The sequence below is a fragment of the Gracilinanus agilis genome, chromosome 2 (assembly GCF_016433145.1).
Source record: "Gracilinanus agilis isolate LMUSP501 chromosome 2, AgileGrace, whole genome shotgun sequence".
NCBI classification, from domain to species: Eukaryota; Metazoa; Chordata; class Mammalia; order Didelphimorphia; family Didelphidae; genus Gracilinanus; species Gracilinanus agilis.
In genome coordinates, this window is record NC_058131.1 from 614991774 (window position 1) to 615003127 (window position 11354).

Consider the following 11354-nt stretch of genomic DNA (forward strand, 5'->3'; position numbering starts at 1 on the left):
TGTACATATTTGGTTTTCTGTTACTGTTTTTGCCCTCCCCCATTAGATTATTAATTCCTTGAAGTGAGGGATTTTTTTTGGTATTCCTAGTGCTTAGCACACAGTACCTGGCCTACAGTAGGTGCTTAATAAATGTGTGTTGAGTGATTGACTGACTAACATAAACAAAGAGAATATTGGCCAAATAAAAGTGAAATCAACCTTGGTCGGCGTTTGAACATTTTGTAGAGAGTTTCAACCATAGAAGTAGGAAGCTCAGAAAATTCTTTTTTAAATCCTCGTTCCAGAACCTATAGGAAAACATGCACTGTCACCAAAACTAGAACTTGATTTTTAAACCTTTTGTTTACTGACATTTCTACTTCAAAATTCTGTCGTGTCCCATTCTGAGAAATAACAATATAAGAACTATATTAGAGGTTAAATATTTAAGAGTGTTCATTCATCTTGCAAAAGGAGTCACTTAACTTTCTCTTAATTGGTTAACTTCCCAGTGCATTCAAATATTACTTAATCAAATTATAGAATTCTACACCTGAAAAGATCTTTTGTGATCATCTAATCTAGTGGTTCCCATTTAGTGGTTTGCAAACAATTTGGGTTTTTGTGATAATGATTCAAGGAGTTTGCACTAAAAATACTTTAGTGGCTCCTTAAACAGTAAATAATTTCAAAACATTGGATTCATAGCACATTTTCTTTTGGTTGAAAAGGGTTTATAGAATAAAAAATGTTGGAAACCACTGATTTGGCCTAACTCCACAATTTTGAAATGGGAGGGACCTGAGACCAAGGCAAGAGAGATCATTTCCCAGAATTCAGTTCACATACATAACATAAAGAATGATGTACCTATAATTAAGAATCAAAGTAAAACCTGTCAAAAAAATAAACCCTGTGAGGAAATTCTATTCCTTTCAGTCCCTCCCAACTCTAGATGTTCAGAGATAATTGCTTGTATACATGCAAATGATCAGGAATAGATGACTCTTACTTTATCCTCTGCAATTAAGATGTCATAAGTTTCTCTGAAAGCATCAAGTTTTTCACGAGCCTCATAGATGTTATCGTAAGTGTGTATCTATAACAACATCAGGATTGGCAAAATAGAACAAGAGATGCTTGGGTGACAATTAAACATGCTAGTAACAGTAAAAAAGAACAAGTTTCTTAAATGTTTCAATGGAGTATATACTTTCTATTCTTTAATACTGATGAGGTAAAGTAAACCAAAAATAATTTTCAGAAATATTCTAACAGTTGTCTAAACAGTCCAACAAAGCCAGAAATCTACATATTTTATATATTATATATATGTTCATGTTCAAACCTAATCTCTATTTTAAAGAAACTGCAAAAGCTTTCCAATTTGAGTCAGTTAGTCAGTTTACCAGATTCCTGCCCTTATTTGCATGTTTAGGAAAACCTGAGGATGCTAGTAGTATGAATAGACAAAATGTCTGTTGGTGAAAAACTCATTCTCCTAGCAACACAGATCATGTAGCACCATGGACAGGAGCAGCCAAAAACACAGGTGCCAAAATTCTGGAAAATCATTACTTTATCTGAAGGCATTGTGTTTGGAAAAGGACATCGTTTAGACCTGAATCTTAGAGTCTAGAGTTGTCAGGGAGCATAGAGATCTGTGTTATGTAGAAAGAACAATGCCGTAGGTTATTATCAGCTGTGAACACAATTGTGATTAAGTGAAACTAGCTTTCAAATGTGAACTGCAGTTTAAAAGGCTTTTCATTTCTCTCAGACTACTAGACATAGAATAATCTTGTGGCCTATTTGGTTAATAGTGATTGCAAACACAGTCCAGTCATGGAACTGTGGAGACTGCTATATTAGTATATAGATGGCTGCTGTCAGACAGCACAGAGCAAAATCTAAAGACTATGGATTATAGGTTCATAGAATTTAAGCTTGAAGATACTGAAGAAATCTTATAGGTCCAATTGCTTCATTTTATAGATGAGGAAAATGATGCTCAGAGATAGAAAATGATTTGAGATGGGTCATTGACAGTACATGGGAAAAGATGCAGAGTGAGAAGTTTGAAACATTTAACTTAAGTAGGGACCATTGTGACATTTCAGTGAGAAAAAGACTATTACAATTACCCTTTCACTGTTTTTTCTTTCAAGGAAACCATTCAATTCTAATTCTCTTGTTAGTAGTTCTTCATCTAATAGCAAAGAGAATGTAAGGATGGCTATTTTTAATTCCTCCTGTGGAAACATTAACAATGAAAAAATAGATTAATACCACTACTTGAAGAATCCCTTCCACCCTCGGATAAAATAAACCAAGGATAACAAAAGCAAAATGCTATTTATTTATTGTAAGAAGTGGGTATTAAAATGTTCAAGTAGTTTTTAAAAAACATGAGACTGGGAACATAAAACTATGTTCAGTATAATACATATAATTCATTTTTATATTAGGAGTAACTTTGGTAGGGTGAAAGGGAGAAAGAGGAAATCAAGAGAAAGATCATGTAAAAAGAGGAAACAGGTGCTTGGAAAACTTTTTCCATTTCTCCTTTTCAGGATCTAAATATCATCCAGTATTCAATCCCTAGTTCAAGGTTGACTTCCTCTACTTCTTTGGACCTTACCCATTCAGAACTTCCACAGCACTCCACTTTAGACATATCCATGTGAGTAGGAACAAACTTTGAATTTCATCATCATTCATAACTCTGGGACCTCTATGATCTTGATATCTGATTTCTCATTCTTCCTTAATAGACCCTTTGTCTTCCCTGTGATGGCCATTTCATCCCTCTACTCAATCCATCTCATTTGCCTTCCTTCCAATTCTGACCTTATAGATGATTAGTAGAAAACTGTAATAGTACTCCTCCCCCTTGAATCTTTTACTTCCTTGTCCTAATACTGTACATGTCTTGCCAATTCTTAGACTTGGCTTACCTCCACCAATTGCAATGCTGGAGAAAGTCAAACAGCTGTGCCAAACAGATTCTCAATGAATTTATGTTAACTAAACTGAAATGGTCCTTCATTGACCCAAAGCAATCCTTTTTTTCTCTTTGACAGAATCTATCATGTGGCCACTTGTTTCAAATTTTTCATCTTTTCTCAGAGACCTCTGCTACCCTAATTCCCTGTTTCTCAGTGGAGGACTTTCTCTTTCACTTTTTGAGAATACCAAGACCATCTGCCTTGACCTTTCTCTAATTCCCTATTTGTACTTTCAAAATTCACTTGCATTATTCTCCACGATTTCTGCTTTTGCTCCATTAACTGCATAGAGGTTGTCCTCTTTTTCAAGAGTGACTTTTCTATTGATAATAGCTAGCATTTATATAGCCCTTAATTCTCAAAACAACCACAAAAGTTGGTGACATTAGCTCCATTTTACAGATTGAAAAATGGGTGATAAATGAGGTTAAATGACTTGCTCATTGTCAAACAGCTATTAAGGGTCTGAGACAAGATTTAAATTCAAGTCAATGCTCTATATACTCTGCCTCCTATCTGCCTTTATCCCTGATAACTGTTTGTTGCCTTCATAACTGCCAATTTTTCATTCTTTCACTTGTCCCTGCCATTCCTTCAAACTACAGTTCTTTTCACAGCCAAACTCCTAAAAAAAGGTTCATTTTCATTACCTACACTTTCTCTTTTTAAAGTATTCTATCATTTCCCAGTCCATTAAAATCTGTCTTCTTCTCCTACCACTTGAGTGAGTCTGTTCTTTCTAATGTTAATTTTTTTAACTGCTAAATCTCATGGCCTTAATTCAAATTCTCATCACATTTGGCCCCTCTTTAAGTTTCTGATATTGTTAGAATATTAGACCAAATGGTCTTGAGAGCGCCATGAAAATTTCCCCTTATGGGAGACCATAAGCTTATAGAACATACTTATGAAAAAAATACCTACAATAACATTTCTAGGAAAGTTGGTACAGCTATACAGTATCCCCCAAATAATATTTTGTCAACTACCAGTTTGCTTTTCTCCCTGATAACGAACCACAAAAATACTACTTTGTCTTGACTATGCGATTTGACCAGCTCCAGGGAAGCTGTCCAAAATCATATTATAAGAACTTCACTCTCAAAAGAGCACTTTGGAAATGCCCTTCCTTCTAGCTGGAGCACACTCTCTCCTCCACTATTAGCTAAAGCACCCCCTTTCTGCTGGATGGACCCGTTTCCCTGTTCTTTTCAACACAGCACTGCCCTTACATTAAGTTATGCTTTGTTAGGGTGAATGCCTCTTTCCCTTTCTCTCTCTTTCCCATTGCTTAATAAAACAATCAAAAAACTCCAACTTTTATGTAAGTGTTCTAAGGACAGAAATGTCTTAGAATCAATGCTAAGTTCATTTCCAAGGCAGAAGAGTGGTAAGGGCTAGGCAACTGGTGTTTAATGACTTGCTCAGGGTCATAGTTAGGAAGTTTTTGAGGCCAAATTTAAATGAAGATCTCCTATCTCCAGGCCCGGCTCTCTATCCACTGAGTCACCTAGCTGCCCCTTCCTCATTGCTTCAAATAAATCTCTGCATTGAACAGGGTCCAGTTGTTTTACATGTTATGTTCAGCACTCAAACTCATTAAGGGGTTGTTTTCCCCTATGTCTCCAGCAAGCCTATGAACCTTTCCTTAGACATAAAAATGGGTACCAGTATAAGAACTTAACTTACTGTCAGCCACATCTATACTGAGGGAGCATGACACTGTGACCCCAGCTGTAGAAAGCAAGGGCCAATAGAGCAACTCTACATCTGTCTACATCTGAGGGACTTCCTTTTGTCAGAGGACTGTTTCACAACAGATATAGTCACTCCTCCACTCTTCCTATATATTTTCTTTTTCCTTGGCTTCTGTGATGGTGTTCTCTCCTGGTTTTCCTAGCAGTCTGACTACTTCTCAGCCTCCTTTGATACAATATCATCTCTCTCACTCAAAGCATGAGTATGGCCAAAGTTTTATATTGAACAATAAAATAATCCTGTATCACCAACTACTTGCTGGATATCTCTACCATAATGTCCCATAGGTATCTCAAAATCAACTTCTCGAAAACATAACTTGTTATCTTTTTCTAAATCTGTTCCTTCTCCACACTTCCTGTTTCTGTTTTCATCTTCTTAGTCTTTTTTTTTTTTTACAATCTTGGAGTCACTTGACTTTTCTCCCTTCCTCAACCCCTATAATCTAAACAAATCTAATGCCAACTCTTGACCTTTCTATCTCCACAATATTCTTATTTTAAAAATCAATCCCATTTTCTCCACTCACAGAACTATATGTTACTTATTCTCATTTTGCCCAACTATTGTAATAATTCCCAATTTTTCTTCCTACTTTTCTTTCTCTCTCCTTTCTAATCCATTTTCTTCATAATTGCTGAAATAATGTTCTTCAGGTACAAGTCTGACCATGTCACTTAATTGCTCAAAAATGGCTCCCTATTGTGTCTAGGATAAAATGTAACTCCTTACCTTGGAACTTTAAAAGCCATTCATAGCCTATCACATAATTTTAAACTTTTTCCATATTATCTCCAACATACTCTGTGATTTAGTGAAGCTTTGTTTCCTAAAGTTAAGCATTCTTTTTCTGTTCTCTATTACTTTTCATGGCCTGTCTCCCAAGCTTGAAATTAAGTCCCTTCCTCACCATCATTTAGAATACCTAGTTTCCTTCAAGAGTCAACTCAGGGACCTCTTCCTGTTGAAATCCTTTCTTATTCTGCCTAGTTGTCAGTTCTCTCTCCATTCTCAAATTTCTTAGTATTCACTTACCTGTGCACATGTCATATTTCCTCAGCATGATTTAAGTTCCTTAAGAGCAGGGCTTGTTATATTCATGCCTCAGCATCTGAAACAGTGCCTTGTGTATGGTAGGCACTTAAATTTTTTAAAAAATTAAAATACTGCTCATTTCTCTAAATCAGAAATGTAAATGAAAGGAATTAAATCAGTATATCATAACTACCTCTGGTGTCAATATTTCCTGTCTTTGGTTTAAGGCTTACATTCATGAGTTGTTCCTTTACCTGTTTGATAACCATATCACATTTCACCCTCTTTCCAAAGAGTCTTTTCAAAATTGTATCAAAAGTTTGAGTTGCTTCGTTAACGGAGTTTTGAAGTTTCTTTAATTCAGTATCCAATGACTAAAATAAAGATATGAATGAAGGAAATTTAGGAATTTACTTGTCACAAGATAATAAGAACTTGTCGTTGTTAACTTTAGCTCAATCTTTCAAATGAATCAATTGAATCAATAATGTTGATACCACTGCCATAAGAATTCACTACAAATGGGCATCACTAAGGATAGTCTTTAACCCTGGCATATCAGAATATTTAAAAAAAATATCAATTAAGTTTTATAGCTTTAAAGTTAGTTGTTAGGTAGCTATCATGTGCTATGTGCTATGCTAAGCATTGGGGTAAAGCAAGAAGGTAAAAAAGTCATTTGATCTTATTTTATGAGCCAGTTTTGGATTTCATAGAAAAAATTATTCATGTACGTATTGTCATATTCAAACAGTATGCACATAAATAGCCTTTATCAATTCATAGATTCTTTATAATGTTTCTATAATTTCATGTTGAAATGTTTTGTTACTATTAGATAATAAGTTCCTTTAAGACAAGAAGTAAAGTATCTTATAAGTTTCTGGCAATTCCTAGAAAGGCATCATTGAATGAAGAAATAGCCCCAAGACAGATATAAAAATAAAAGTTTTGTCTTTTTAAAGTTGCACACCAATCATGGTGGGTTTTAAAAGTGTGGTCACTCAAATGGATATGAGCTCATCAATTTGGGTATTCTTTGCTATGATACAGATTCCAACTCATCTATGCTTAGTCATCTTGGGCAGTTGTCCATGTTTTCCCATAAGGTGTATATCCATCATGCCCAAGATCTTCTTTTCTTTCATCTGACATCTCAAGGATATTGGTGGTGTACATAAACTCTTGCCACATGACCAGCCCATTTTTTTCACTCTTTTCTTTCCTCTATACATCCCTATTTTAATGCTTCATTCTGCTATTAAGATACCACTTTGCTCTTGAAGGCAATGTTAGCTAAGCACAAACTTTGACAGGATTTGTCATGATTAAAATATATATAGATATAAATAGACATATATATATTTTATATATATATATACATATATATATATATATACACACACACTCTGGACAAAAGAATGAATCTGTTCTCTGAGGAACAGGTTAGACAGGTGAAGAGAGGCTTAGTAGTAAGTAAACTGGCCACTTGATTAATTATTTAGCCAAATCAACTAATATTTTAAAATAATATGTATAGTCAGAAAAATGCAATTTAAAAGTCATACTTTAAAAGTAAATATCTCTAATTTTACTTACTACAAAAATAAAAACTCACATTCAATAATTACATTCAATAGAACAAAATTTTCTCCAATAGACTGTAAATTCCTTCACAGGAGGCTAGGTGGCTCAGTGGATTGAGAGCCAGGCCTGGAGACAGAAGGTCCTGGATTTAAGTCTGGCTTCATACACTTCCTAGCTGTGTGACTTTGGGTAAGTCACTTAACTCTCATTGCCTATTTCTTACTTCCTTGGAACTAATACACAATATTGATTCTATGATGGAAGGTAAGTGTTTAAAAAAACAAAAACAAAAAAGACGATTTCATTGTCTCTTGTATACACAGTGATTGATATATTGTTTGCCAAAAAGTAGGCAGTTGATAAATGCTTACTCATTGATTGCATTAGCTAGAAATATTTCCATAGCAATGACCTATTCTCTAGTATTTCAGTAATAGAAAATTCACATGGCAAATATATTAACATTGAAAATTTTTCTGTAGCCTTACAAATATCTCCTTTGTTATTGGGCACCCATAGAGAGATTTGGGTTCTTTTACTTTTAGATTTAAATGATATTCTGACTTACCAAAGTCCACAGAAGGAAAAAGGACAGTGTTCTTCAGTGAGGTTCTAGAGATTTCAGTTTCTAGAGTTGAAAAGTTCTTTGTTTCTATATTAGGTAGCTTTCTATCATAAAAAACTAGGAAATACTCTTTTTGTGCCTATGTGTAACTATAATTCTGAGTATAAAAGTTTCTGTTAAGGCATAAAAGCCAAGTTAATAAGCATCTGGAACTTGTGGTAGGATCCCGTGGCTTTAGCTTGCAAAAAACTGAGGCTTTTCTGAATGTCACCAAAACAAAGGCTTTTAGACATCCACAAGATATCATTTAACTGCCTCTCTTTTTTCTTAGGCTCTCTTTTCAGTAAGCACTATAGTCCCAAACCCTTGTTGATGTTCAGCTTTAATTTCAAGAATATTCTTATGGTCAAATATATTAAAGTAATTTTTAAGAAACTCAGGAAGAAAGTATAGATGAAAAATAAAGATGAGAGTAGTTGCTCCTCATAATACACAGCATAAAACTGACAAGTTGGCTTACCCTATTGGATGCTTCATTATTTTACTTGCTATTTTCACAAAAGAGTGAATATTTGCTTTTATTTCTGAGGTAACCATCTTTTCGAATTCTATGATAAACCTTTTCATTGTCAGCATATGCATGTATTTCATATGGAAAGAAAAAAATGAAGCCAGTGGCATTTGCATTAGGAAAAACAACTTTCAATTTGAGCCATGGAAAGTATTTGACTTAGTGGGCATAGCCTTTTTTCTGCTTGTCTTTCCTTGAGAGTGGAAATTAATCCAAATTTTCACTGAACTAAATGTGTATTTTTCTTACTTTTCCCCTGAAAAAAAAGCTATATTGGATACAATAAAACAAATATCACTTGATTTTTCTATAGCTTTTGCTAGTGAGTTTTAAGTTAATTTGGTGTGGATAATCTAAGTTGTTAAATATAATCATTTTTTTATAAAATCTATTTTATGTTTTGCCTTTGAAAATTTTAAGTTATTTAATTATGTCTAGAGTACTGTAGTAACTCCAAAGTTATAAGAATCTGCAATTTGGGATTCTGTTAAAAAAGAAAACCTATTTCTAATTTATTTTTTTCATCCTGACCTTTTTATACTTCTCCCTTTCTTCATTTAAGTCTTTGACTTTTTTCTCATACTCTTTGAATTGTTTCTTTTCATCTTCAGTCCATACAGTCTCAGGTTTGAGCGTAAAGGCAGGTGGAGGAATTTCCTAGTGATAAAAAAGAGAAGCACACAATCTGCTAAACATGGCACAGTGACAGTACCATTAAAACATTAAGAAAAATTTGGTAACAACAAAGAAACCAGTCTTTTACTGGTAGGGGAGGCAAGGAAAATGGCCTAAAACTCAATTACACTGACAAAAATGCAATTTTCAAAGGAAATTTTCTGTATCATCAAAGAGAAATTATTGGTGCAGTTTAAGTATTACTAAACACATACATCTCTTTTTGTTAAAATATTTTTTTCTATTAGTTTGAAAATCAGTGCTGAAGTTTTTGGTGAACATGGTTGAAAGTTGCCAAATTTTAAAGGAATGTTTTCTTTTTAAAAAATAATTTATTCTCTTCCCATGATTTATTATTTATCTTTTTTGAGTCCCAGATTTTTTCTTTCTCCAATCTCTCTCTCACCCATTGAGAACACAAGCAATATAATATCAATTATATATGTAAAATCATACAAAACATATTTCTATATTAGCTATATTGCAAAAAAGCAAGAAAAACAAAGTGAAAATATTAATTTGCACTCAGAGTTCATCAGTTCTCTCTCTAGAGGTAGATAGAATTTTTCTTCATGAGTCCTTTGGACTTGTTTTGCATATTTTATTAATTGAGTACTAACTAAGTTTTTCATAGCTGATTTACATTACAATATTGCTTTTTCTATATACAATGATCTCCCAATTTTGCTCACTTTACTTTCCATCAATTCATATAGGTCTTCTTAAGTTTTTCTGAAACCATCTTCATCATTTCTTACAACATAATAATATTTCATCACAATTATATACTATAATTTGTTCAGCCATTCCCCAAATGATGGGCATCCTCTCAATTTCCAGTTCTTTGCCACCACAAAAAGAATTTCTATAAATATTTTTGTCCATAAAGGTACTTTTCCTTTTTCTTTGACATCTTTGGAATATAAATCTAGTAGTGGTATTACTGGATCAAGGGTATGCACAATTTAACAACCCTTTGGACATAACAGCCTGGAAATTGCTCCCCAGAATGACTGGACCAGTTCATAACTCCACCAATGCATTAGTGTTCCTGTTTTTCCATTTCTCCTCCAGCACTTGTCATTTACCTTTTCTGTCATGTAAACTAATGTATTAGGCATGAGATTAGTATCTCAGAGTTGTTTTAATTTGCATTTCAGTAGTGATTTAGAGCATTTTTTCATATGACTACTGATATCTTTGATTTCTTCTTTTGAAAAATTGCTTTTAGTATCCTTTGACCTTTCATCAACTGGGGAATAACTCTTATTTTTATAAATTTGGCACAGTACTAGATCTATTTGAAAAATGAAACCTCTACCAATAAATAATTGCTTTTAAAGAATTTCCTAAAACTCATACATATCTAGGAAATGGTAAATTTCATGTTTTTTTCATTTTAATCATTTTTATTCTACTTTCCTAAATTAGAAAAAACCATTACCATCTTCAAAATATCTTCTTTCCTGACTTGTAGAACTCCACCCATCATATCCATCAAAGCTCGTTGTCTTGCATCATCTGCCTGGAAAAATAACTCAAAGTTAGAGGAAAAGGTAGATAGGAATTAAAATATTCATTCTCTTTCATCATTGCCCAAGATCACAGATCCAAAATGGTGTTGGGAAGATCCCAGGAATTGGCAGAAAAATGTACTTATAATGTTAATGATAGTGATGGCAGAATGTGTGTGTATGAGCATGTAATTAGGCTTTTCACTAAGTATTTATCATTGATAACTGCAAAGGAATATGTTTCCATGATATGTAAAAATACAAATATGTTTATATAACTATTTATCTAGACTTAGTCTTTAACATGATACCTGTAATAAAAGAAGTCTTTCCAGCTCAAGAGCTTCAGCGATTGCTGCTTGTTCTTTTTCCCATGGGGTAAGGATTCTTTCAACTTTTATCTGAAAGCAAAAACTTGTGACTTCATTTTTGTCTGCATTTCTCAAAAAATTCAAACCAAACTGGTTTAACTTGTGAGAGCGCTAAATATCCACCATAATGTCAAAGTATTATCTGAATAATAACCCCAAGTTCAGTTCCCTTCTTTTTTTTTTTTTAAACCCTTGTACTTCAGTGTATTGTCTCATAGGTGGAAGATTGGTAAGGGTGGGCAATGGGGGTCAAGTGACTTGCCCAGGGTCACACAGCTGGGAAGTGGC

General features: G+C 33.7%; 1 protein-coding gene across 1 annotated transcript in view; it reads right to left on the reverse strand.

Annotated features, from left to right (window-relative positions):
* Positions 1–11354, reverse strand: part of LOC123234246 (cilia- and flagella-associated protein 43-like) — a 227621-nt gene that overhangs the window by 24582 nt on the left and 191685 nt on the right. Inside the window, exons 26-32 of the mRNA XM_044660173.1 lie at positions 11007–11096; positions 10626–10706; positions 9038–9163; positions 6038–6157; positions 2127–2234; positions 995–1081; positions 202–290 (exon numbers count right to left, since the gene is read on the reverse strand). Coding sequence (XP_044516108.1) covers positions 202–290; positions 995–1081; positions 2127–2234; positions 6038–6157; positions 9038–9163; positions 10626–10706; positions 11007–11096 — 701 coding nt within the window. The remainder of the gene's footprint in view (positions 1–201; positions 291–994; positions 1082–2126; positions 2235–6037; positions 6158–9037; positions 9164–10625; positions 10707–11006; positions 11097–11354) is intronic.